Raw genomic sequence first — 27,323 nt, forward strand, 5'->3', positions numbered from 1 at the left:
GAATCGGGAAGCAACTTTAAAAGATCCTGGTGGAACTGGAATTACAGCCCATCTTATTGGGAGGGGGTTGAGGGAAATAGCTAGCTATCTCCCTCCTACTCCTTCCATACTTTGCTTTAGCTTGGAAGGAAGAATATGGACAACAGGTTAGTGATGGAAAAATATATGTTCAAAAAATAAGCCTAATTATGGAAAACCGTATGGAAGTTCCTCAAAAAATTAAAAATAGAACTGCCATATGATCCAGCAATCCCACTACTGGGTATATATCCAAAGGAAATGAGATCAATATGTTGAAGAGGTATCTGCACTCCCATGTTCATTGCAACATTATTCAGAACAGCTAAGATATGGAATCAACCTAAGTGTCCATCAATGGATGAATGGTTAAAGAAAATGTGATAACACATAATAAAGTATTATTTGGCCTTAAGAAGAAAATCCTGTCATTTGTGACAACATGGATGAACCTGGAAGACATTATGCTAAGTGAAATAAGTAAGGCACAGAAAGATAAACACCACATGCTCTCACCTACATGTAGAATCAAAAAAAGTTGAATTCATAGAAGCAGAGAGTGAAATGATGGTTATCAGGGCTAAGCGTGAGGAAGGGAGATATTGGTCAAAAGATACAAAATTTCAGTTAGATGGGAAGAAGGAGTTCAACAGACCTATTGTATAATATGGTGACTATAGTTAATAACAATGTATTGTAATCTTAAAAATCACTAAGAGAGTAGATTTTTAATGTTCTCATCACAAAAAATATGTGAGGTAATGCATATCTTAATTAGCTCAATTTAGCCATTCCACAACGTATATATATTTTATAACATCATTTGTACATGATAAATATAGACACCTTTTATTTGCCAATTAAAACAAAGCCCAGGCTGACATATGTACAACTAGTTAGTGGTGCATTTTGAGAATTTCACTGCCCTCTTGTCTTGGTGGTAAACGGGAACTGAGAAAAACCAGGACTGGAGGCTCAATGATACTGTCAGTCCCTTGGGACTACTCAGCCAACAAACAATTATTGTGGTTTAATGAAAGGAAAATTAATGTAAGGATCTTGGCTTTAATAGTAAAAGATCAAACCCATGACATCATAGACAAGTTCCACGGAGGGGGAAAGCCTTATGACTACAACCTCATATGAAGTGCAGTGTTTATAAGAAGATAGAATATTCACTGGGGACATGAACCTGATGAGTGTGCTGAACATGGAGGGAGTGTCTTCTCTGCAGCACATATGACATTCTGCTCTGTTATTTCCATGTACGCCTTATCTCTCCTGTGACTGAGATAGCTTGAAGGAAGGGATCATATTCTTGTATCTTCCAAAGCACTGAGCACACAACCTATGCACACGGTAGGAGGGCTTGTAAAATTTGCTTACTGAATTGATTGATGTTGCTCTCAAGGCAAAGGCCCTTAAATCAATCACTTCTGAATATAGCTAATGTTTATTATTTTCATTAATCCCCTTATCTCAAATCCTCCATCCATCCATAAGACCCCTGCCTATTTCATTTGAACACTGTGTGATAGGCACTATAGGTGCGTGGATGAAAAAAAGTTCCTGCCTTTAGAAGTCTGCAATCTAATGTGAGAAGAGAAAATTTAAAAAGAATTATTGATCAAAATGTGTATGTTGAATGTTCACTTTTTTTTCTGAGATGGAGTTTTGCTTTTGTCCCCCAGGCTGGAGTGCAAGGTTCAAGTGATTCTCCTGCCTCAGCCTCCCAAGTAGCTGGAATTACAGACATGGGCCACCACGCCTGGCTAATTTTTGGATTTTTAGTAGACACAGGTTTCCACTGTGTTGGCCAGGCTGGCCTTGAACTCCTGACCTCAAGTGATCTGCCCACCTAGGACTCCCGAATTGCTAAGATTAGAGGTGTGAGCCATCGCACCCAGCCTAGAATGCTTACTGTTTAATTAAATAACATCATGATATGTGTTTGGTTTGAGTTTTATTTTAAATCTGATTCAGCTAGCAAAAACTCCTTCACAAACCTAGGTTATCATGGTTCATAGATTGCCAACCGTTTTTATATATTCTTAAGAATCTTCCCAAAGCATCTCCTTTGGGGCTAGGGATGGTTACACTCTGATTTGCAACACTGCACCAGATAGGATGCTTGCACTAGTCTAAAAAGGGGATTCTCTTGTCTGATTTATAAGCCATAAGTTTTGGCACTAAATGAAGAAAGTAGCTGTAGAGAAAAGGAGGGAGAGGATGCATTACAGGTATATGCCAGGCTGACCCCAGAACTGAAGGAAAGCTTCAGGGGACCCATAGTTCTGTGGACCTCAGGGACAGGCACCCAGGAATCTCTCCTCATCTTCTCTCTGGATGCCATTGGCATTCTCTCAGCTTCCTCCATCAGATGGGGGAAGGAACAGGTGGTAGTTGTGTTACACCTTTTCAACTCATGATTCAACAGCAAAGGGATAACTTTCCTCCAAGATAGAAAGTTTCAGATCAAGACACAAATTAGATACGAGACTAATTCCTAGTGGCCAAAGGGCTACTTTGATTGGCGCCCGCAGGATCCTGTGCTTGGAACAGTTCTCCAAAGGAGGAGTATTCTTTCCAGAAGGAATGAAGGTCCTGTGGAGACCCCAGGAGCAGATTCTGCCACCTTATCCTGTGTGCAGAGCTCTGGAATGCATTGCTGCTTTCCAGGATAGCTCCCAAGCAGGGAGAATCCCCTTCCATTGCCCACTCATGGATAGCATACAGAGTGCCTGCAATAGGTGGGGACATCAAAGGATACTATGTAGTTGTCCATGACCTCATATGGCTATAGGCATTTTATAAACAACATGGGAAGATGGCTGCTGAGGGGGAAGGAATCTTCAGTTGTACACAGTTATATGCTTCCTTGCTTGGCATAGCCAAACACCAGTGGATGGTATCATCTGTGCTGTGAACAGATTCTGATTTTGAACTCCTATGCTCCTCTAGAGAGGTACAGTTCAAGGACCGCAGTCTGTCCTGGCTCTTCTTGAGTGCATGGGGTTTCCTGCACATGCTTCTCTACACACACACACACACACACACACACACACACACACCTCCTCATCTGTCTTATACCCAAGTCTTTCATGCTATAGAGCACTTCCTATTTTGCAAGAAGTGAATTCAAGCATCTCTGAAAAGCTAAGGGGAAGGATCTCTTAATTCCTACTTCCTTTAGTTACACATACCCTCCAATGTCTTCTTGGTGATAGAAAGGACACAAGCTTTGGATTTCCTAAGTCTATTTTTCTGTTTCCAATGGTATGTAGATCCCTGAAGGACCCTACCACTACAGAACAAGTAGATCCCAGATGAACTATATTTTTGGTGTATTACTGGACTCACAAGCTTAATGGAAGTCTCCAGAACCATCCCACCCCAAAGAAAAGTGACCTGATATTAGACCTGGCAGCAGTGAATGGTAATTACATGGAAATGAGGGACTCTGAGTACCATCAAGAGTATTACTAATCCTTGACCTGGTGGCAAGATAGGCTTACAGAACCCTAGAATCTTACATTAAGCCAGGACTCTTGGAGAGAGCTAGGGTATTCTCAGGTCGGTAGGATCCCTCGGCCCTCAGTAGAAGTGGATACAAATCCTCTCTGGTAGAAAGTGTTTTCAATTTAGGCCCACACAACTTCCACATTTTAAGATCAAGCAAATATAATAAGGGAGCGGGCCACCAGAAATAAGTGATAATGAAAACAACTAAGAACATATTTAACATTCAAGGACTGCAAATATTAGAATGGTCAAATACAGATTATAACTATGTATGAAACATTTAAAGAGTAAAATGATAAACTCACAAGAATGAGTAAGCAATAACACATTATCAGAAATTATTAGGGAGATTTGAATAGAACCATATAAAACTCCTAAAAATGAAAAACAGTTTTTGAAATGGAAACTCAGCATTTTAGATGCAATTGAAGAAATAATTAGTGAACTAGAAGATATAACTGGAAAATTATCCAGAATGCAGCAGCACAGAAAGAAGATGAAATAATGTGAGAACAGTTAAGAGACATGGAGGCTAGAATGAGAAAACCTCACATGTTTGAGTAGAGTCCCAAAAGGAGACAGTAGAGAGAATGGAGAAAAGACTTGCCTTTTTTTTTTTCAGACAGGGTCTTGCTCTGCTGCAGTAGGCTGGAGTGCAGTGGCATGATCTTGGCTCAATGCAGCCTCAATTTCTCAGGCTCAAGAGATCTTCCCACATCAACCTCCAAAGAAGCTGGGACTACAGGTGCACACCACTACACAAGGCTAATTCTTATTCTATTTTTAGTAGAGATGAGGTTTCTCCATGTTGCTCAGGCTGGTTTCAAACTCTTGGGCTGAACTGATCTGCCTGCCTCAACCTCCCAAAGTGCTGGGATTACAGGCACGAGCCACTGTCCCTGGCCAAGAAAGACTTAAAAAGATGATGGCTGAGAAATATTCAGAATGATGAGAGACATGAATCCTCCAATTTGGAAAGCACAGACCAGGCCTTTTTTTTAAAAAAAAGAAATCCATATACATGGTGGTAAAACTGCCAAACTGAACGATGAAGGACAGAAACAAGAGATAGATCACCTACAAAGGAATGGCATCAGTAACAGTAGGCATATGAAAAGAAACAATGGCAACCATTACACCATGGAGTAATACCCATCAACTTGAAATTGTGAATACAGAAAAATGCTATTTCAAGAATGAAGGTACAGTAAAGACAGTTTTAGATTAAACAAAAACTGAGTTTGCCAGAGTGGGACATTCAGCAAAGTAACATCTTTGGAATTAAAATGATCCCAGAAGATCTTTCTGAGATGCAAGAAGAAAAAGTCAGCAAATAAAATGGTAAAAAGTAATGTAAAAACATGTCTTTATACAATAACAACAACAACTATCAGTAATAGTAATTATTATTATTATAATTGCCAGGGTTGACAAAGGGCGAGGCAAAAATGCTACATGAATGCCAGGAGCAGGAGTTCAGCGTTAACGTGCCCTGAAGTCATTATATTGTTAGAGAAGGGGGTTAAGATAATTTCAAACTTTGTTAAGTTAAAATTTATATAAAGTTTCAAAGTAAACTTCTAAAAAAACAGAAGTATAGGGTATAAATCCCAAATCAATAGGGGTAAAAGAAATGAGATTTAGAAAACAACAACCTTCTGATGGTGGCAGTGGCAGGCCATCTGGAGTGGCCATGGCTATCATGTCGGCTGCAGCAGGGAGGTGCAGCTGCAGATCTAGGCTGCCCACTCCAGGGAGAAGGCAGGACCCCCGCCCTCCTGGGCACAGCTGCAGCTGCCCAAACTCCAGCTGCAGACCTAGGCATCCCTGCACTCTTGGGAGGCTGGGGAGGCCCCCTTGCCCTCACAGGCTCAGAAATGCCTGCTCCTATGATCTGGCTTCTCCCTGCTATTGGCACCTGCTCCATTCTCAGAGCAAAGTTACGGCAAGCCTGGGCACTGTCATGGTCCAGCAAGGTGTGCACAGGCTCAGAGCAGTGCTGACATGCCAGCCCCCTGCAACCTCTTCCTCCTCTGGACTTTGGGTGCAATGAGCATAGGAGGGAAGCTAAGGGGGGTGCTGTGGGGGCAGCTCAGTGCTGATCTGCAAATGCCCCCGGCACCTACAACCTGGTTGCCTGGAAGAAGGAGGCAGGTCACCATTGAGGCCCCACCTTCAGGGCAGGAAGGGCCTGAGCAGGGGTTGGGCTGCCAGTCCTATGGACAGGAGTAGAAACCTGTGGTGCCTTTTCTGGGCCCACCCATGGCTGTCCCTGGACCAATCAGCATGCACTTCCTCCCCTCTGAGGCCCATAAAAGCCCTGGCTCAGCTAGAGCTGAGGAGAGGTCTGGTCTATCAAACTGGAGAGAAGCTACCCACTCTAGGGCCTCCTCGCTGCTGAGAGCTGCAGAGATGATGGAATGACCAGCTGCAAAGAGGAGCTACCCTCTCTGCCAGGAGCTGAACACTAGCAGAGATGGTAGCTAGGACACTCTAGCTGTGAAAAGGTGCTAGGACACTCTGGCTGTGGAAAGGAGCTGCCCAGTGGGAGACTGAGCTGTTCTATCACTCAGTAAAGCTCCTCTTAGTCTGGCTCACCATTCACTTGTCTGACTACCTCATTCTTCCTGGTCACAGGACAAGAACTTGGGACCCACAGAATGGCAATGCTAAAAGATCTGTAATGCAAACAGGGCTGACACATGCCCCTTTCTCTCCATGTTGTGGGCAAAGAGAAGGAGAAAAGAGCTGTGACCCTTCAGGGAGCCCAGACCTAGGAGCTCCTGGAGCCAGGGCTGTGACTCCCTCTTTGGGACCCTACAGTTCCCGGCATCCCCAAGCTTTCAGGTGTCACCACATTCCCCAGTGCCAGCCAGGGAAGCTGCCTGCACCTGGTCCAGCCACAGCCTTGCAGAGAGCAGGCACCCGTGCTAGCACCTGGAGCTGCCTGCCCTGCAGCAACAGCCGGCGTGTCTGACTGTACAGAGGCTGGGAACTGAACTGGCTCACATACCACTTGCCACTCCACGCCTGACTCTCAGTCTCTCTTGGAGGCGTGGGATCCAGGCTGGTGGTGTGAGCTGAGCACAGGCTGCCAGGGCAAGTGAGTGGAATGAGCTTATCAGACCCAAGCAAAACTTGGGCAAAGGTGCCACCAGGCACAGGTTTCTGGCTAGAAGAGTGACACCCCAAAGATCCTGAAACACTGCCACCTTCAGTAAAAAAGACTTTCAGCCAATCAAATTTTTAAAAAGCAAGAAAGGAAAAGAAAATCATTAAAAACATGGAAATTGAGAAAACAAAATAACAGAAACAAGTTCAAACATATTAATGCTCCCATTATATGGAAACAGGCTAAACTAATTGGCAAAAGGACACAGACCTGGTCAAACGCTTGGAGAAACTTAAGCTATACACAGGCTGCATAGAAGAAACACACAGAAAACATAAGGACTTTGAAAAGTTCAAAGTAAAAATATGGTAACGATAAGCCTGACAAATACTAACCAAAAGAAAGCTGGGATAGATATCACGTTATCAGACCAAATGAGTGATTAAAAATGAATGAGGTCACTTCATGACAATGGGTCTGTTCACCAGGAAAATACATTTGGTGAAGTTACACCTAATAAATTAGTTTCTACATGTATAAGCCAAAATTCACAGAATTACTGAGAGAAATGGACCACCGTAGTAGGATATTGCAAAGCAAGCCTCTCAGTTATAGATAGGCCAAGCAGGAAAACCTATAATAAAGATTATCATTTGAACAACACAATTAACAAACTTAATGGGCGTAAACAGAATAATATTCTACCTTTTACCATCTCCATGAACACAAGCAGGTCTCTGGACCTTGGTTTCCTCATCTGCAAAGCAGGGACGACACCATTTGCAGTGTTTTTGTCAAATCTAAAGTGTCATTGGCAATAAGGTTTACCATTATATCGTGTATCTCTAGGCAAGGAAAGACTCTACCAGTTAAATGCAGGCTGCCAATTCTAAGTCCCATCTCAATTTTAGAGATATTAAAATGTAAAAAAAAAATTTGTGACTTAGAATCAATTAAATGCTGCATCTCATATGAACTGCATGATGGTTAAAATGAGATGTCAGTAAAATACCAGACCCGTGCTTTTCCTGCTCTCTACGCCTCCATAACTGCAGGCTGCAAGCAAGTGACGGTAAACTAGGGAGAGCATGGTACAAATCTGAAGTGGAATGTTCGTTTTTAGCTTCTGCACCTCCTTTTGTGTTCTAGATGCCTGCACCTCGAAAATAACCTCCAAAGTTTCCTGAGAGGGAAAATTAAGTCAGAATCACAGCAAAGTGATAAGACCACCTGCTCACCAGGTCAGTAGGACTGAGGAGGAGAAGGGATGTGTGAAGAAAAACACAAGATAGGGAGGCTGGCGTCAGATCCGGCCCCCAGAGCAGCAATGATGCTGAGAGTGGGAGCTGCGTATGTTCCAAAGAGCAGGGCAAGAATGAGGAAGGCCCGTGCTGCCAGGCTGGGGAGGGTCAGCCTCAGCTCCCTCCCTCCCTAGGCCTGGGCCCCTGCAGCCTGCAGTGGGGCCCACGGGACTAAGAAGGTCCTTCAGCCAGCCGACTGCTTAAAAAAACAGGAGAAGAAAGACTTCAAGGAAAGCGATTGGAGACAGGGCATACGTCTACTTTCTAAATGGATGAAAAATTCAGACTACTAAATGTAGCTTTGCCGTTTTCAGCAGAGGCATTTTTAGTGTTTTAATTATATCACTATTTTTGAATGGCTTTTTATATAAATACTCTTCACTACTTTGTGAAAATCAGGGTTTTTTTGTTAAAATGCTTTTTTAAAAATAAATTTAAAAACAAATGAACAAAAACAATAAGCCTAAAACTATCTTTGACCTGGGGAGGCCTCTGTCCCCTTGGTAAGCAGATCTATAGGCTACCTGTCCTTCCAAGGCCATCGAAATGCCACCTCCAGACCTCTGTGATTCCCAGCTGGAAGCGCTCTCGACCCCTCTGACCTCCAGGAATGCTTGCCTCTCTCTAGTAGCACTGTTCACTTACGACCTCACCCAGTCTGGGTGTGTTTGTCTCACCAAAGACAGTGATATCTTTAAGAGCTCTGACTTCCTTCTCTCCACCTCCAGCCACTCATAGCACCAGGTGTCAAACAGTGAGTTGCAGGTGAATTAATTCAGATGGTCACCGAGGAACCAAGTATGCTTTTAGGAATTCTTTCCAAAACTCACATGTTTCTGTGACAGGGATTGACATTGATTCAAAAGAATACATTTGTTGGTAGCATATTCCTTTTATTGTTGTGAAATTGTACAATAATACAGTTAAATTTCTCTGAAGTAATAGTTATCACCTCTCTGGAAATTAACACCAAACATTCAACCTTTTATCTCGTGTTTTAGTTTTCTATGGCTGCTTTGAAAAATTACAATGAACTGAATGGCTTACAACAATACACACTGATTACTGTACAGTTCTGTACTTTACACATCCTGCATTGGTCCCGCTGGGCTGAAATTAAAGTTGGCAGGGCTGCATTTTCTTCTGGAGGCTCCAGAGATAAATCTGTTTCCTTGCCTTTTCCAACTTCTGGAGGCCGCCCACATTCCTTGGCTCTTGGCCTCTTCTTCCATCTTCAAAGCCAGAATTGAATCTTTTTCATATGGAATCACTTTGACCTCCCCTTCTGCCTCCTTTTTTCCCACTTTTAAAGACCGTTTGATTACATTGGGTCTACTCAGATAATCCAGAATATTCTCCCCATTCCAAGGTCTTTAATGTAATCACTCTGCAAAGCCCGCTTTGCCTTGTAAAATAATATATTGGTGTGTTCTGGGGATTTGGAGGTGGTATTTTTGGGAGGCCATTATACTCTCTACCACACCAACTGGCACTCTTGTTTTGTGTGTATGTGTGTGTCTGTCTGGGGTAATTGCTGAGGGGCCTCAGACCTTTGAGCTGATCAGGAGAGTCTGTAACTTGGGGTGAGGAGGTGGAAGTGGTATTCTGCCCATTGCTCCTGGCTGCCCAGGACTGCAGAGAAGGAGGGATGGATGCGGCAATGGGACATCTCTGGCAAACCTGCCAGGCGCTGCTGAGTAACCTTTTTTAGAAAAGTTTTAAGAATGGGTTAAAAAGCCCTGGCTCCTGCTCCAATTCACATGTATTAGCATTCAATTAGTATTTAATTTAATTGGTATTCATTAGTATTCAAAATCAGGGGCAGTCCATGAAAAACCACCGCTGAAGAGCTGGCACACTGCACCTGTTCTTCGTGATACCGACAACAATGAATCTCAGGGTTAAGGGTGACCCATTTAAGAAATATATTTTTGCAGAAGAGGCTTTAGAGGAGGTCCTTTCAGCAGTTTGAATTGGAAAGTACTGAAGTTCCTCAATCCAGTTTTAACAGCAGCAGCTTCCTTTGCAGATGTAGGACAGGCCCTCTTTTCCTTCTTGGGATCGTTAAATCTACATTGACAAAGATCAGACCCTGGAACATATACGGCTGTACACACAGTAGGTGCTTGAATAGCTGTTGATCTGTATGACCCAAAGCCCTTTATTTCTAGGCTATGGATAAATACAAAAAGATGAGATTGGAAGCAATTTGGTGGCATCTAATAAGATTTAAAATGAACATATCCCTGACCCTGCAGTTCCCCTTTTTGGTATCCATCGTAAAGAATGTTTGCAATATGTGTGTAAGGGTGTGCATGCAGTGTGGTTGAGTTTGCAATGCTCACAGATTAGAAAGAGCTTAAATGTCATTTGAGGAATGGCAGAATGCATCCATGCTAAGCAATGCATCCATACATGCATCCATATTAAGCAATTAAAAAAAAGGTACATCTATATGTTTGAACATATTATACAGTGAAAAAAAGCAAGTGGAACAATATGTATCAGTGTGATTTCTCCAGAAACTATACATTTTACAACATATATATATATACACACACACAATAGAAATGTACATAACATGGACCTTTTTCTCCCTATGTCTCTGTCTCTGTCTCTCTCACACACTCTCTCTCCATACATATGACATAGAAATTTCTGGAAGCATAAACAGCAAACTGAAAACAGTTGTTATTCTGGGAGGGGGCTGGGATGGTCTTGAAGGAGTGTGGGTTGGCAAAAATGGATTTTTACCTTCATCTAGGTTGGGTGATTTTTTTGCAACAAAATGTGCTTAAGTGTAATTAAAAGTAAAAAATTTATATATATACTTTTTTTTTGAGACAGTTTTGCTCTTGTCATCCAGGCTGCAGTGCAATGGTGCGATCTCAGCTCACTGCAACCTCTGCCTCCTGAGTTCAACTGATTCTCCTGCCTCAGCCTCCCGAGTAGCTGGGATTTTAGGTGAGTGGCTAATATTTGTATTTTTTTTTTTTTTTTTTTTTTTTTTTTTTTTTTTGAGACGGAGTTTCGCTCTTGTTACCCAGGCTGGAGTGCAATGGCGCGATCTCGGCTCACCGCAACCTCCGCCTCCTGGGTTCAGGCAATTCTCCTGCCCCAGCCTCCTGAGTCGCTGGGATTACAGGCACGCACCACCATGCCCAGCTAATTTTTTGTATTTTTAGTAGAGACGGGGTTTCACCATGTTGACCAGGATGGTCTCGATCTCTTGACCTTGTGATCCACCCGCCTCGGCCTCCCACAGTGCTGGGATTACAGGCTTGAGCCACCGCGCCCGGCCAATATTTGTATTTTTAGTAGAGACGTGGTTTCACCATGTTGGCCAGGCTGGTCTCGAATTCCTGACCTCAGGTGATCCACTCACCTTGGCCTCCCAAAGTGCTGGGATTACAGGCATGAGCCACCATGCCCAGCCAAAAGTAAAATATATTTTAAGTTAAAAAAAAAAAAACCAGAATGAAATAATTGAACATTTTAAGATAATGTCAAAACTGATTATCAAATCTATTAAAATATTATACAAAACAACAATTAAGACTGAAAGGTCAAAAATTGTATTCTGATTTTGTTAAAAGCATACGTGAATGTGTGCATATATGTATATATATTTAAATATGTATCTAATTATATTTATATACATACTACATCTACCTATTTACTGTATCTACCTATACTTAAAATAAAATGCCTAAATGCTCCTTTGGCTAAATCATGGATAAATGTGTCTTTTTAAAATCATTGTTCTTATTATTTATAATGGCAAATTTATCTCCTATATGATCATGATTAATTTGGTAATTGAATATTATTTGCCTTTTAAATAATTCAATTAACTTCAGTAAATTAAAAAAGTTTCCTGACATAGTTGCAAAATTAAGAAAAACAGAAAACACTGCTTTACAATATGTAGCATCCCTTTAAGTGAAACCTTTCCAAGTGTGAAGAATGCGTTAAGGTTTTATCAAATGAATAATCTTTGGGTAGAAAAATGGATCTAAATGGTGATTTAAGCTTTACAACCACTACAATCTTCCCATTTGAGCAAACTCCTGTTGGAAACTGAGATGGTAGGGTGTTATCTCAGACCTCTAGGGATATCCCTGGAAACAAAAGCTGCTCTAAAGGAATTGTACAAGATTGACACCAACAGGAATTCCTTTCCAGACTCTGTGAGACTGTAGATTGGGTGTTTAGTTCCACTGAGAAAAGGAGAAGCCATTGGGCTTTCTATTTACTGGAGAACCAGTCCTGAGGATCCTCAATGGTCTGTGCGTGCATCGAAGTCGCCAGAGGTGATCAAATCTTCCCCTTACCCCGCAGGGAGCAGACTGCAATCACACACCTGCAGGTTAGCAGATAAGCCCTCCATATGCGGAGGCACTCGCCAGATGTGCAGAGGATCTGAGCTGGCCCAGTCCCTCCCCCATCCCCGCAGAACAAAGGGCGGTCATTTCCTGCTCCTCCCAGAGTCAGAGACGTGCACACGCCTTCCATCACAATTAACTCAGGAATCTGAAACACAACACAAACCGACACGCAACACGCTCAAAATCAATGCTGTCAATACCCAGAACGAGGACACCGAAAAAGCAACACAAAACAAACCTATTCAAAGAGTAAATACTCAAAGCAACAGGGCTCGAATCAGACATACTACAAGGTCAACAAATTCAAGACAAGTTCAAGTACGGAGCGCTTTATAAACTGAAGAGCTGGCTGTTCTCCCAGGGGTGGCAAAAGTAAACGCCTTCAGGGGCTAGGTAATGCAAAGGTCTATTAGGAAATAGAGAGTGGACCTGTCACGAACTGGACCATAGGTGTCCCTGGTAAAGGCTTCAAATTCAATTTTTTGAAATTTCAACTCCTGCTACATGATTCTTAAACAGAGAGTTGACAATCAGACTAAGAAAACAGAATTAAATATAGGTTTAGGATGGGTGAAATAGAATCCAAGAGTCGAAATCAGAAATGTTGCCAAAAAGTCCACATGGGATGAAAGGCAGGGCAGTGATCCTAGCTTTCATTGTTTGAAAAGGATAGTGATCGTTTGGTTTACATCTTCAAAGGCAATAGCAAAACAAAAGCTAAAAGAAATGGCTTATTAAGCTCTAATATGAGGGATTCAGGTTAGTCAAATCGGTTCTTGACATAAGTAACTATCGAGCTGGATTACCAAAGGATTGCCACATTCCCTCGGATGGCTCAACGTAAATGGAGCCTCTGAATACTACAGGTGTGGCCTTATTGTAAGGCAAGGGTGAACCAAATGACCTCCCAAGGTCCTGATTTAAATATGTCTGTATAGTCCAGTTTTGGTTAGCCAGCCCGAAAAAGGAGACAGTGACAAATCATCCTAAGCTGAAGATAATAAAAAGTTATATTTGCCTTTGGAATGTATTTTGGTACTCAAATTAGAATGTGTCTTTTTGATGCTCTGAGAATTCGCAATGCTTCACAACAGCCACAAAGAAAGCCTGACCTGGAGCTGGGAGGCTGCCCAATTTTGCCATCCTGTCTTCTGTGTAACTCTTATTCTTTGCTGGGGGTGAGCAATAAATATCATCTTTCAGAATAACATCCAGCAGTCCAAGCGTTTTCAGACAGAGGCTGCCTGGCTCAACCCTGCCCTAGAAGAAGAGACAGAGGTCTCTTTAAATCGCTGATTTCACATTGAGACCCAGGATGATCTGGTTCTTGTTTCTGGAGGATGACTCCAAAGCCCTACAGGACCCACATAAACAGCAAGCTAGACAAGGTTGAGACTTCTAAACCTTGCAGTCAGTGCAAATGATGGTCTAGCTTCACTACTACAGAGGACACAAAGGCACATTTCTTGAAAGAGACAGAGAAAAAGACTTCATTGAAGAGGAAGATGAAATGAATGCCCAGCACTTGGAAAGAAAGAAGCTGAAGGCTCAGGAGGTGCAGGAGCAATCCCCTGCACATCAAAGGACCAGGGGGGATAAAGACCTGCACACGGAGCCCGCATTTACGCACAGGGCTCAGGGAGCTGACCTCAGCGAGTGAGCCCATGGGGACACATATCACTCCCTTTGACCTGGAAAGGACATGGAAACTGAAAATTCTGCCGCCAAACAGCTCTGCTTCTTCCCAAATAGACCCAGGTCAGCACCAGCCTTGGGGCCAAGACCTTCTTTGCTAGTTCTGTTCTTCGTAGCTGGAAGATGAAACGTGAGGAGAGCAATGCAGCCTGTGCCTACTATTTCAGCATGCCTTTGAGAGAGAGGCTGCGGAAAGGGGCAAAACAATGGCAAAAATAATGAAGTGAGCCGTAAGAGGCTCTCTGCATCTTCCTTTAGGGGGCGTGCTCGGCCATTCACACCCTTTCTTTCCATCTGGAACTGTGGGAAAAGAGTGCAACAGAGCAGGCAGGAAAACCAAAGGTCTCCTGCAACAGCCAGGGGAGAAGGAGGGAGAGCCAGACCATGTGATGCATAGCTGGCTGCTCTGTGTGAAGGCAGGGGGTGGGGGGAGTGCCAGGTACTGATATCAGAGACAGCTTCTCTGTGGAGACAGGGAGAGGCTTTCCATGCTCTGGGATCTGGCTAGCTCCTGTCAGATGTCCAGGTCCCAGAAAGAGAAGAAAATAGGGTGAAGACACTTTCTGTTCATGTCTCAGGTCTTACTTTTTTCTGTATTAACTTATGGGAATACAGGAGTATAACATCTTCCAAGACAAAAGGAAGGCAAAATAGTAGTAGCAACTTTGGGGGTGAGGAGGAGAGGACGGTTGCTCGGCTGTTCCCCGTCCTCTGTCAGTCCCCAGGGTTTATCAGAGGAGGCCAGGGTCACCAAGTAGGAGGCAGGGCAACCATCCAACAAGAACCTCTCAGGGATGAATCAAAGTCCTTTACCAGAGATTCTGGCAGGGTGGCACATGGCTCTGGGAGTCAAGTTGGGCACAGACTTAATGAGGAGGGTGTCTCCTTGATTCAGAGAGCAACTGGACAGTCACAGAACTGGACACAGGCAAGGTTGATTCACCGCAACTCTGCTCAGGTCACCCCAGGTCAAAAGGGTCATTACAACGATTCCTATTTCTGCCATATTTGACTCTTTAGTTTTTTCCTTCTAAAAGCCCAGAACTGTACTATCCAATTCCAATGTGGCTATTTTTAATTAAAACAAAAGAAAAATTTTAAATCCAGTTCCTTGGTCGCACTAGCTACCATTTCACATAGTCAGTAGCTACCTGTGGCTGGTGGATTCCATACTGGACAGCACCAACACACACCATTTCCATTATCACAGAAAGTGCTTCTGACTGCATGATCACAGCACACCAGGCTAGATCTAGAAGGCCTAGAACTGAGTAACTCAACTCTTTGCAGGGTAGAAGAAATGAATAGACGAAATAAGAACTGTACTTCACAAAGAGTCTTTTCTACATGTCATCACCACCAACCTCGTGACTGCCCTGTGAGGCAGACCGGTAGATTTCAATATGCCCATTTTATTTAGATGAGGGAAATGGGTCTGTGTAAAGTAAATTGCATAAGGTTTATAAATACTGAGTTGGCTATGGTTAGAATTAAAACCAGGCCTTCCAATTCCAAGGTCAAAGCTTTCTACTGTTACATGCAACTGCTGCTAATAATGTTACCCACCAGGTACTTTAGTGCTACCAAAAAAGCTCAGGCCTCCCAGAATGAGGTCGACAGGCCCCTGTAGTGTTTTTATTGATTGACTGATTTTTGAAGTGATAACGAAACTTTGTACAGTGTGGTTTGGCAGCCGTAGAGTTAGGAAGCCTTGGGGTTCAGATCCCGACTCATTTACTTACTATTTACTGAGCAGAGAGCAAGGTGTTTACTGTCTCTGAACCCCACCTTCCTTTTCACTCAATGGGGATGACAGTACACTTACTTCATAGTGCTGTTGGGGATGAAATAAGATGAGGCGTGTGAAATAGGATGATGCACAGTGCCTGGCACATCTTAGTGCTCAATGCACAGTAATTGTTTTTTTTAGATGGAGTCTTGCTCTGTCACCCCGGCTGGAGTACAGTGGTGTGGTCTTGGCTTACTGCAACCTCCACTTCCTGGGTTCAGGCAATTATCCTGCCTCAGCCACCTGAGTAGCTGGGATTACAGGTGTGCACCAACATGCCCAGCAAATTTTTGTATTTTTAGTAGAGACAGGGTTTTACCATGTTGACCAGGCTGGTCTTGAACTCCTGACCTCAAGTGATTCACCCACCTTGGCCTCCTAAAGTGCTGGGATTACAGGCATTAGTCACCGTACCTGGCCCTTAATGCACAATAATTATCAATGGTAAGTGGTAAAAATGTACAGTGCACTGCCACATGCAATGGCCTCTGAAGGCTTCAAGACAACGAGCCATTACAGTTATTCCCCTTTTTACAGGTGATAGCTCTGAATCTTAGTGAGCAAGAGACTCAAGTTCACACAACTAGAACGCTTACACCTTAGGGAATGAACTCGGGCTATTTGGACTCCTAGTCTTATGCTTTTTTTGCTACACATGTTGGTTTTCTGGAGAGAAAGGAGCCGTGGGCACCAAGGCATGGTTAGAGGAGGTTTAGGTATCCCTCTTAATTTCCACCTTCCCCTGTCTTTAAAATGGTTAATTAATGTTTTCTTAGTCTTATGTAAAGTGCTGCGCAAAGGCAGCTTTGAGCATCCCCTTCTACCATAATTGTCACCCTTAAGCCCTTCCTGTATAGAGATCCTAGCGCTCCACTGGTAAAGAAGTAATATCTGCATAATCAAGTGGGCTTAAATATGAAGAGATGAAAGTGACTTAAAGTAGAGCATTCCAGTTTTCTCCCTGAAAAGCCTGTGGATCGAACACCCTTCTTCCAAACTTCCCTCCATCTTGACTCACTGCAATAGCAAAAGGTAAGGCCACAGCATCCCAGAGCCCCAGCTGAGCCGAGCCAAGCTGCAGCTGACCTGCAGACGACCACAGACCTACGAGTGAGAATGTATGCTGTTGCAAGTCACTGGGTTTCGGAGTTGTTACACAGCCATTTTATAACAAAAGCTAATTAATATCTGTCACACTCAGGGTGGGAGGCACTTACCCCGCCACGACGATCTCAAAGTCCCCATCATGGTCCACATCAGTAACTGCCACACCATAGTTGAGCTGGGTGGGGTTGCTGTCATAGTCAGGGGGCAGAACTGAGTTGGTAACTGCAGTGAACATGGGTTCAGCCCGCTGGGACCCCTCAGTGAGGGGCAGAAACCAGAGCAGCAGCAGGAACAGCAACATCCTGGACATCTGAAACCAAAAGTGACAAACATTACTGAAAGGACCTGTAACCAAAGCAACCCAACATCAAAGTCCCAGGTAGGCCCAGAGTGCCTTTCTCCCCTGTTCACGGAGAGCTTGGCAGCGCCTAAGCTGCTGCTTTCCACAAGCCCTGCCCTGCCCATCCTGCCTCCATCATGGCTGATCACCCTTAGCCTGCTCTGCTTTTTCTCTTTCTATGGCACCTACCATTGTATGATGTACGGTATAACTTACTTATTATTACACTTATTATTTATTGTCTGTCTCCCTCTCCTAGAGTGTAAACTCCACTTGGGCAAGGATCTCTGTTTTATTCACTGATATGGAGCAAACCAAGGATAGTGAACATAATGGGCACTTCTTTCCTTCATTTATTTCCTATTTGTGGAAGGAAGGAAGAAGAAAGGAAGGAAAGGAGGGAGGAAGGGAGAGAAGGAGGAAGGGAGGGAAGGAGGGAGGGGGGGAGGAAGGGAGGGAGGGAGAGGTATAAATACAAAGGCATTTCCCATGATCTGCGAGAAAGACTGGGAGAATGAAGAACATAACAGCTCTCAAACCACGCAGAGTTTGGGCGAGACCCTCATGAGTATCCAGATCTAGAACAGTAATAGAGGCAATGAAAGACCGACCTTCTGTGGGAAGGAGGAATAGAGGTAGCCAGGGGTAATATGTGACTTGGCACATTCCCCAAGCCAAGATCCCTCCCTAGGGCAGCTGTCCATTGCCTCCAGACCAAGAAGAAGACAGCTAGGGGAGGTGTTCCAGCAGGATCTGGCGGGAAGCACATCATTCACTCCGAGAAATTAAACCATTGTGTGCGTGTTTTATTATAAATTAATTATGTATAATGCATTGTATAATTCATTATTATATCTCTAACATAACTCAGGGTGTTGCCAAGTAGCCTGGGGCCATGGGAGCCATCGGCACACACCCAGGAGACTGATGAGAATGGCCAAGGAGGTGGAGGGACTCCACCCCCTTTGAGCGAGAGCAAGGGAGACACGTGGAATGCTGCAGATGGCACCACCCTGAGACTCTGCCCGCAGGCCTAGATTCAGCACTCATGGAGTGTTTAAAAGGCTCTGCTGGAAGGAGGCCCACAAAGCCTGCATAGGTCCAGTCCCAGCAGGCAAAGCGGGACTTTCCTGCCTTCAGAAGGTAGCAGACCTCTTCTAGATGGAACGTTTCCTGCTGGCTTGTTAGTGCATCTGGCAGAGAAGAGCAAGTCTGAGTGAGGCTGATGTCTTAATGAAGGGAAGAGCAAGGAAGATCTGAAGACTGTCTCCCCATTTGGAGACAGATGCTCCCGCCAGCAAATGAGCTTGCTGTTCAAGGACCCAGAGACCAAAATGAAGGACCTGGGCACTGCCTTCAAAGCCAGACTCGATTCAGAAGCCTCCCAAATGCTTTGCTGGAGAGGAGCAAGGCTCCAATTGCAGGGCAGAAACTGGGAAGGAGGTTCTTGTAGTGTGTTCACAGGGCACATGTGGGGTGTGGCATTACCAAACTGAGGTCATTCCAAATTACAGAGATGTCTGAATGAGACAGCATCTTCCACTGGGCTTTCTAATCACTAGAGACAAATGTATCATGAATCACTACAAGAGCTCTGCAACTTGGCAGGAAGTTTGATTGGATAAAGGAAACTCATAATTGGATTAATGAGCAGCTGGGTGGGGACAGGGGAGGAAATGGGACACTAAAGAGTATTTAATAACCAGTGTCGACATGCTGAAATGTAGCATGGATCTGAAGGTCATTGGACTTTTCAAGGGATGACCTCTGTTTTAGTGGACGGCAAAGGAGTTTCAACTTGAGGGCCAAATCCAATTGATTGGCAGTGGCTGGAAAGAGTGCTGTGATCAGCTTACAACATCAGCAAGAGCATGGAAGAGAAAAGCAGCATCTGACATATCTTTTAGAAGCTAGTTAGTTCCTCCCAGGCACCACACCTGCAATTTGGGTCACGGCCACTAGGGAGGCTGGTCCCATTCAGGTAATATGAGCCTGAAAGTTCTAATCATTAGAACCTTTCTAATGAAGGCCCTAAGAGTCAAGAACCATGATCTAGCCTCTTGAGTTTTACTTTTTCTTTTAATTAAAGGAGACATATGAAAGATGTAGCTGCTGTGTTATCCATTTTCAGATAAATAACCTAAAGCAACATGAGAAAGCAAAAATGCACCTATTGGCTGACCTCTATTTTGCTTAGGTGGCCTTAAACAAGTCACGACCTCTTTGGGTCTCTGCTTTCTTTTCCAAAATGAAGGTTTGGCATTCTCTGAAGGTTTTTTCCAGCTCTAAAATTCTATGATGAATTAAGGGATTTTTTTTTTTTTTAGATTCAGACCTTTAGCAGTTTTTTCCCTCCTGAGCTGCTTCTATAAACTTCAGGCCAACCCATGTGGTTTTCCTTTCTGAACATATTAAACATATTTTGAACAAGACAAGCTTTTCAGCAGGGTTCTACAGTAGTTATCTCACAAGGGCCAAGGCCAGAGAGGAGCGAGCCATCATTAGTGTGGACCCTGAACTCACCCAGCATAAGTAAAGCAGTGACTGGCCTCCCCATGAGACCAGGGAGAGAGTGGAGCAGGGAGAATAGGTCCTTTACATTTCATTCCTCTGCCATGCCAAAGGCACCCATTGCACCCACCGGGCTGCTTGGTATCCTTGAAAGGTCAGGGATAAGCAGTGAGCTGTCTCGATGGTGTACTGGGCAATGGTTATGGTGAGGAAACTTAGGAGAAGGTCTGTAAGTATAATTTTACCCTCTTTTGGGGGTTCAGATAAAGGAAATCATTTAAATGCTCTTCTCCACGCTGGCTACTCAGAGCAGTCGGCAGACCAGTCCATCAGCGTCATTCAGGAGCTTGTTGGAAATGCAGAATCTTAGATCCCAGTCCAGACCTAATAAATCAGAATCTGCATTTTAACAAGATTTCAGATGATTCCAATGCATGTTAAAATTTGAGAAACACTGCTCAATCTTGGCTGTACATTGGAATCATCTAGGGAGCTTTACAAAAATTCTCATGCCTGACAATAGTTTCTTGGATAAAATAGCAAAAGCACAGACAACAAAAGAAAAACTAGCTAAAATAGACTGCATCAAAATTAGCAAACTTTTGTACATCAAAGGACACTATCTAAAGAGTGAAAAGGCAACTCACAGAATGGGAGAAAAATATTTGCAAATCATGTATCTGACAAGGTATTAATATCCAGAATATATAAAGAACTCCTACAACAACAACAACAACAAAACTATTTTGTCTGTTCAATAAGGGACTTGAATAGACATTTCTCCAAAGATATACAAATGCTCAATAAGCACATGAAACATCACTAATCATTAGGGATATGCAAATCAAAACCACAATGAGATACCATTCCACACCCATTAGGATGGTTATGATAAAAAACAAAAACAGAAAATAAGTGTTGGTGAGGATGTAGAGAAATTGGAATCCTTGTGCATTGCTGGTGAAAATGTAAAATAATGCAGCTGCTGTGGAAAACAGTATGGCAATTCCTCAAAAAATTCCAGTTAGAATTGTCATATGATCTAGCAATTCCACTTGGGCATGTACATGAAAGAACTGAAAAAAGAGACATGAACAGATATTTGTATATACATGTTCATAGAAGCATTCTTCACAATAGCTAAAAGTAGTAGCATCCCAAGTGTCCATCAACAGTTAAATGGATAAACAAAATGTGATATATGCATACAATGAAATGTTATTCAGCTTTAAGAAGGAAGGAATTGCTTTTATATAGGAAGAAAGAAAAAAATAAAAAATAAATAAAAGGAAAGGAATTCTGACACATGCTACAAGGTGGGTAAATCCTGAAGACATTATCCTAAGTGAAATAAGCCAGTCACAAAAGGACAAATACTGTATGTTCCATTTCTATGAGGTATCCAGAGTAGTCAGATTCATAGAGGCAGAAAGCAGAATGGTGGTTGCCAGAGGCTGGGCAAAGGGAGGAATGAGAATTAGTGTTTAATGGATTATGGAAGTTTCCGTTTGGGAGATGAAGAAGTTCGGAAGATGGATGGTGGTGATGATTGTACAACAATGTTAATGTACATACCGTCACTAAAGTATATACTTAAATATGGTTAAAATTGCAAGTTTTATGTTCTGTGTATTTCATCACAATAAAAAAAATACTAATGCCTGGGTCTCCTCTCAAGGTATTGTGACTTCACTGGCACAGGATGTAACGAGGGCGTCAAATTTTTGTTGCTGTTAACATACAATCATGGGGATATCAGATTTTTAAAAGCTCCCACATGATTCTAATACATTGCAAAATTTGATGAGCACTGTTCTATATCAGTGCTTCTCAAACTTTAATGTGTGTATGAATCACCTGGTGGTCCTGCTAAAATGCAGATTCTGATTCAGTGACTCTGCAGTGGAGCCCAAGATTCTCTACTTCTAACAAGCTCCCAGGTGGTGGTGGTGATGTTGGTCCATAAACTACACACTGAATAGCAAGATTCCATACTGTAGCTCCCAGGTTCCTGAAACCAGGCTATATACTACAGTGAAGGTACAAGACTGGTTCCAGAACCTTCTCCTCTGCCTCTAGATCTAAGGAGCTGAAATCAGTCCTAGGCTATGCAATCTCCAGAGCTGCCCAGGCTCAGTTTATCTTTACACATTCAAAGTGCTGGCTGTCTTCAGCTCAATATCAAAGTACTACAATTGACAGGGAATGACAAAGAGGGATTCTGACTCTAATTTTTATGAAGACGTGAGAAGGGGAAGGGTTGATGCTGGAGGGTAGGTCAAGTCAAGGAGACGAAGGATAGCTCCCATCAAAGGGCAGAGCCTAGGAAGAAGGGGTTCTGGGCAGGAATTTGCAGGGCAAGATAGAAACACATGCCACTGTGTTCCCAGAAACCACTGTAGTGCCTGTTACCTAGCAGGTGCTCTATTAATATGTGTTAAGTAAGCGCGGGAATGAGTATGTCCAATTGATAACATGAATCAACAGAAACTGCTTGCAATTTGTCATAGTTGTTCAAAAGCTGTTCTTTCTCTAAAGAAATGCTCCTCAAACAGCAATGTGCTTACTAATCACCTGAGGGTCATGTTGAAAATACAGATTTGGATTCGGTAGGTGTGGGGTGGCCCCTGAAAGCCCGCATTCCCAGGAAGCTGTCAGGTGATATGAGGCTCTAGGCTGGTGGCTCTGAACCCTAGCTGCCCAACAGAACCACCTGGGGTGGAGGTGTTTAGAAATATGCCACCATCCAGGTCCCTTCCCCAGTTTCTGATTGAACTGGTCTGAGGTGGGGGTTTGAGCGCTGTATATTTTTAGAAGCTGCCCAGATCATGTTAATGGACAGTCTGGGCTGAGAACCACTGCCCCGGCCTCGTGGTCCCCAGATGGGAGTAGAAGCTACAATCTGATTTGAAGTGAGAAATGTATCTGCTACCAAAATTCATCATCTGCTGGTTGAAGTCTATAAAGAAAATCTATTTATCTAGGGAGTGTCAAAGGAGGAGGGGGGATATAAAGTTTAGGGGGAAAAAGCAGAGCAGGATGATACTGCCTGAAGCAGAAGAGCAGCCAGCACCAGGAGTGACCTCACATTTTGTGTGGCTGACTCAGGGAGCCTCTTGTCACACCACTGTGAACATCTGAATCCTTGGGGAAAACAGGTAGAAAGGTTAAAAATAGAATGAAAAGGTAGCTTGAACTGAACTGTTTTGTTTTCTTGAATGTTTGTGTACCAAGCACCTACTATGTATTAGAGTACTGGGAGCGGCACTCTCTGGCAGGAGGAGCACTAGAGAAGTACATAGTACAGAGTACTCCATGCAGAGATGCAGAAGCTCCTAGGAGTGCAAAGATGAATAAAACCCAGCCTTTGCCTTCAAGGAGCTCTCTCAACTGTCAGCGGAACAGCCGTGTGATCTCCGGTGTAATACCGCATGTAAGGGCAATGAGGAGGTGACTCTAAATATCAAAGGCGGAGGGGCACAGGGCCAGTGGGCAGGGTGCTTCAGTAAGGGACGTGAGCTTCTTCTGCAGGGGAGGTGTGCAGAGGGCGAAAAGAAGGGACTTCATAAGGGCCAGAGATGGGAAATCTTGTGTTTTAAGCTGTGAGAATTGCTTTGTAATAATAATTTCTTTTCTTATTTTTGAGACAGGGTCTCACTCTGTCACCCAGGCTGGAGTGCAGTAGCATGATCATAGCTCACTGCAGCCTCAAACTCCTGGGCTCAAGCAATTGTCTCACCTCAGCCTCTCAAGTGGCCTAGGACTGCAGTTGGGTGCTCCCCCTCCTGGTTTTTTTTTTTTTTTTTTTTTTTTGGTAGCGTCTATGTTGCCCAGGCTGATCTTGAACTTCCTGGGCTCAAGCAATTCTCCCTCATTGGCATTCCAAAGTGCTGAGATTACAGGCATGAGCCATCGCACCTGGCCAATAATTTCTTAAAAATGCTCTATAAGCAAACTTTTTGAACAATTCCCAGCAAGGCGAAGAGACAGAGAAAGAGAGGTTGGTCGTGGTGGCTCATGCCTGGAATCCCAGCACTTTGGGAGGCCAAGGTGGGCAGATTGCTTGAGGTCAGGAGTTCAAGACCAGCTTGGCCAAATGGTGAAACCCCATCTCTATTAAAAACACAACAAAATTAGCCGGGTGTGGTGGTGGCGCCGCCTGTAATCCCAGCTACTCAGGAGGCTGAGGTTGAGTGAGCCAAGATTGCGCCACTGCACTCCAGCCTGGATGACAGAGCAAGATACCATCTCAAAGAAAAAAAGAATGAGACCAATGCTTGCAGTTAGCAACCTGGCTTCGGATCTCAACCCTACCACAGCCTGGCTCATGCCCTCGGGTCTGTTCCTTGATCTTGCTGGTCTTTGGCATCCTCATCTGTACCATGGGGATCATATGACCTGCCAAGATTTCAAGAGTTAAGGGAGTGACAGGAAGGCCTCTCCCGGGCCAGGCAGGAGGCAGCCAACTTGCGTGTTCCCTTTCTCTGACACAGAGAGCTGGAAGGTGAGTCTTTAGACACTAGTTGTGGGTTCCATGAAGCCAAACTCAGTTTTCTATGGCCTCAGGACTTTCCTGAATTGGGTCTGGAAACTGGTAACCAAGCAACCTGGATTCTCTGAGGTAGGGTCAGGCAGCTGTGGGGAGAGGCTTCCAGGGTAATTTTCGGGGCAAGCCGTTATTTCGCAATTATGGAAAGAGCCAAGGCCACACCCCAGGCTCTCGCAAAAACAAGAAGCCTAAATGTTTCCGATGTTGGGAACAAGCAGAGAATACACAGCCTTTCAGACACTTGCAGGAGAGCTGAGACATGAAGGAGAGAGGCAGCCACAGGAACACTCTGCCCGCATAGGCTGGGCCATCAGCTCCACAAAGACACCCACGAAAGAGTTCCTGGAACTCAAGCAGCTCTGGAGAGGAGCTAACAGGAGCTGCCTGGGTCTTCACCTGCGACACTTCTTGTGGCCCCTCGCTGACCCTGGCATTGTGCTAGGCGCTTGGGTCACAGCAAGAAAGTTGCTCACCATTTGCAATATAGGGTGAGGGGTGCTGCGGAGAAGGGAGCACAGAGAGGTCTAAGTTAGCTAGTAGGGGTAGCTGGGGAGTGCTTTCTAGAGGGAGGGGCCGTAGCTGGACTCTGAGGATGCCATGAAGTTAGCTGGACAAGGAGAGGCAGGAGGAGGAGCAGGAAGGAAAGCAAAACAGAGAGCCGACTCTGCAAAGGCCGGGAGGACCCAGCCTTCGCCCAACCTGTCCTTCCCTATCTACAGGCCCTGCCACCTGGCTTATAAGATGGGAGGCAGTACCCATTTCCCCACACCACGTGTTTCCAGCCCAAGGTGCTTCCATCAGACTAGAGCAGTGGTTCTCCACCAGGGCGATTTTGTTGCCCTCTGGCCCCAGGGGCATTTGGCAATACCTGGGGACATTTTTGGTTGTCCCAACCAGGGAAGGGGTGCTACTAGAATCTAGTGGGTAGAGGCATGGGATGCTGCTCAGTGTCTACAATGCACAGGACAGCCCCCACGTTGACATTCAGCCCAAAATGTCAGCAGCGCTGAGATGGAGAAACCTTAGCTAGACAGACATCCTGGGCCTCCCTCTTTACTCAGCTCCCTCCTCCCAAGGGAGGGAGACTGAAAGAACTGGCCAGTTTGAAAGAACTGGGATAGAAGAACGCTCTTGCAAGGGCCACTCTGCCATGTAGGGAGCTTGGCCAGGCAGGCTCTGCCCTGCCCCCACCCATGGGGAAGCCTGCAGTGGTCAGGGGTAAGGTGTCAGCAAGCCCTGGGGGCCCCGAGTGGGAACCTGGCCTTCCAGACAGCTGCCTCTGCAATAAAGGTGGCATTTCCATCCCCACCTGCCTGAGCCCCACCTCTCTCATCCTTCCTCTCAGTTGGTCCTGAATCTGAGTTGGGGAGTGGGATGCTATTCATCGGGCCCCTTCAAACCCCAGCACTGTCACTCAGGCTGGAAATCTGGCATCATCTCTGCTGCCTCTTCATTCTTCACACCCACTGAATCCCAGAGTCTATTCTGCTTCACAAATCTCTCTCAAAGCTGCTCAGTCTTTCCACCCCTCCTGTGGGGGATCTGCCCCTTTCTCCCTCACCTGAACAATAGCAATACCTGCTAACTGCTTCCCCCACCTCCTCTCCCCTCTTCCCACTTCCACATGCTGTCAGAGCTCCCTTCCTAAATCCTAGAGTGGGTCGTGTGGATCTTCATATGGACTCCGTACACCAGGCACACAGAGAGGCATACAACTGCAATTTTGCATAGTAAGGGTACTTACTATGGAATGGACAGTAGCAATAATAACATAATGGTACTTACAAGGAATGGACAGTAACAATAATAACACATATCTACCACTGACCACGTGCCAGGCACTACTCTAACCACTCACATGAATGACCCACTTAATCTGCATAGTAACGCTGTGAGAGAAGAGCCATGACTGTCCCCAGATAAGAAAACTAAGGCACAGAGAGGGTAAGTAATTTGCCCAAGGTCACACAGCTAGTACCTGGTGGATCCTGATGTATGCCTAAGCAAACGAGTGCCAGGATTCTTCTACGCCATACTGAATAGTTTCTCTCATGACATCAAATTTGCCTTAACAAAGTGAGATGGGAACACAGTGAAAAGAGCTACCACCTCACCTGGGAAAGCTGGGGAAGGCCTAAGAGAGGCAACGCCAGGTGGGCCAGAGGAACAAGGTGGAGAGAGTGCTCTAGGCTGAGGGAGCAGTTGCATGGGAGATGTGCAGCTTTGTGTAGTGCAGTGAGGCTCTGCAGGGCTGGAGCTCCGGGCAGGGGCAGGACACCTGACCTGATGGGAAGAAGTGCAGCAAAGGAGGCTGGAAAAGACATTGGAGGCCTCGTGAGTGACACAGGCTCAGTAGGTCAGGGAATGCCACGGCCAGAGAGGTACTGTGTCATTACAGTGTGGAGAAGGTCATGAGAAGGCTGGGCTGGAAGCAAAGAAGCCAGTTAGGAGGCAAATACCATGGCCCAAGTGAGAGAGAACACTGGAGGCCACCATTCACTCACTCATTCATTCATTCATTCATTCACTCATTCATTCACTCACTCATTCATTCATTCACTCATTCATTCATTCTTTATTGTGCATCTACTCTATGTCAGGTACTGCTCTGGGCACTAGGAAAACAGCTGAGAACAAGATGAAGTTTTTGGTAATGTATGGCATCAGCATACATTCTAGTGCTTCTATTTCTCCACCCCGTCTCCTGCCTTGTCCTCTATATGGCCAGCCTAAGAGAAAAACTCCAGACCTCTGTAACTCCCTACCCACCAGAAGGTGCCATGTTCTATGCATTTTCCCCAGCACCAAGAAAATGTACGTCTTCCTCTTCCTCCCCTCTGCCTGGAGACAGCTCTAGACACTGCCTGCAGCAGCACTCATAGACAGGAGACCCGGACTTGCTTCAGAAAAAGGCAGACAAAACCTCAGGGGACCCAGGTAAGGAAGTGCCACAGAGGCCGGTGGGCTAATGAAATGGTGTTTCTGAAAGTG

The 27,323-nt window shown here is 44.6% G+C and overlaps 1 protein-coding gene across 4 annotated transcripts in view; it reads right to left on the bottom strand.

Moving 5' to 3' along the window:
- The window catches only part of CRTAC1 (cartilage acidic protein 1), a 161,842-nt gene that overhangs the window by 125,578 nt on the left and 8,941 nt on the right, over positions 1-27,323 (bottom strand). For all 4 annotated transcript variants that reach the window (XM_032281221.1, XM_032281224.1, XM_032281223.1 and 1 more), the window contains exon 2: positions 17,043-17,242. In XM_032281221.1, the coding sequence (XP_032137112.1) occupies positions 17,043-17,242 (200 nt within the window). The remainder of the gene's footprint in view (positions 1-17,042; positions 17,243-27,323) is intronic.

The sequence above is a fragment of the Sapajus apella genome, unplaced genomic scaffold, assembly GCF_009761245.1.
Source record: "Sapajus apella isolate SASKATOON/1434 unplaced genomic scaffold, GSC_monkey_1.0 scaffold13, whole genome shotgun sequence".
In the NCBI taxonomy this organism is placed as follows: domain Eukaryota; kingdom Metazoa; phylum Chordata; class Mammalia; order Primates; family Cebidae; genus Sapajus; species Sapajus apella.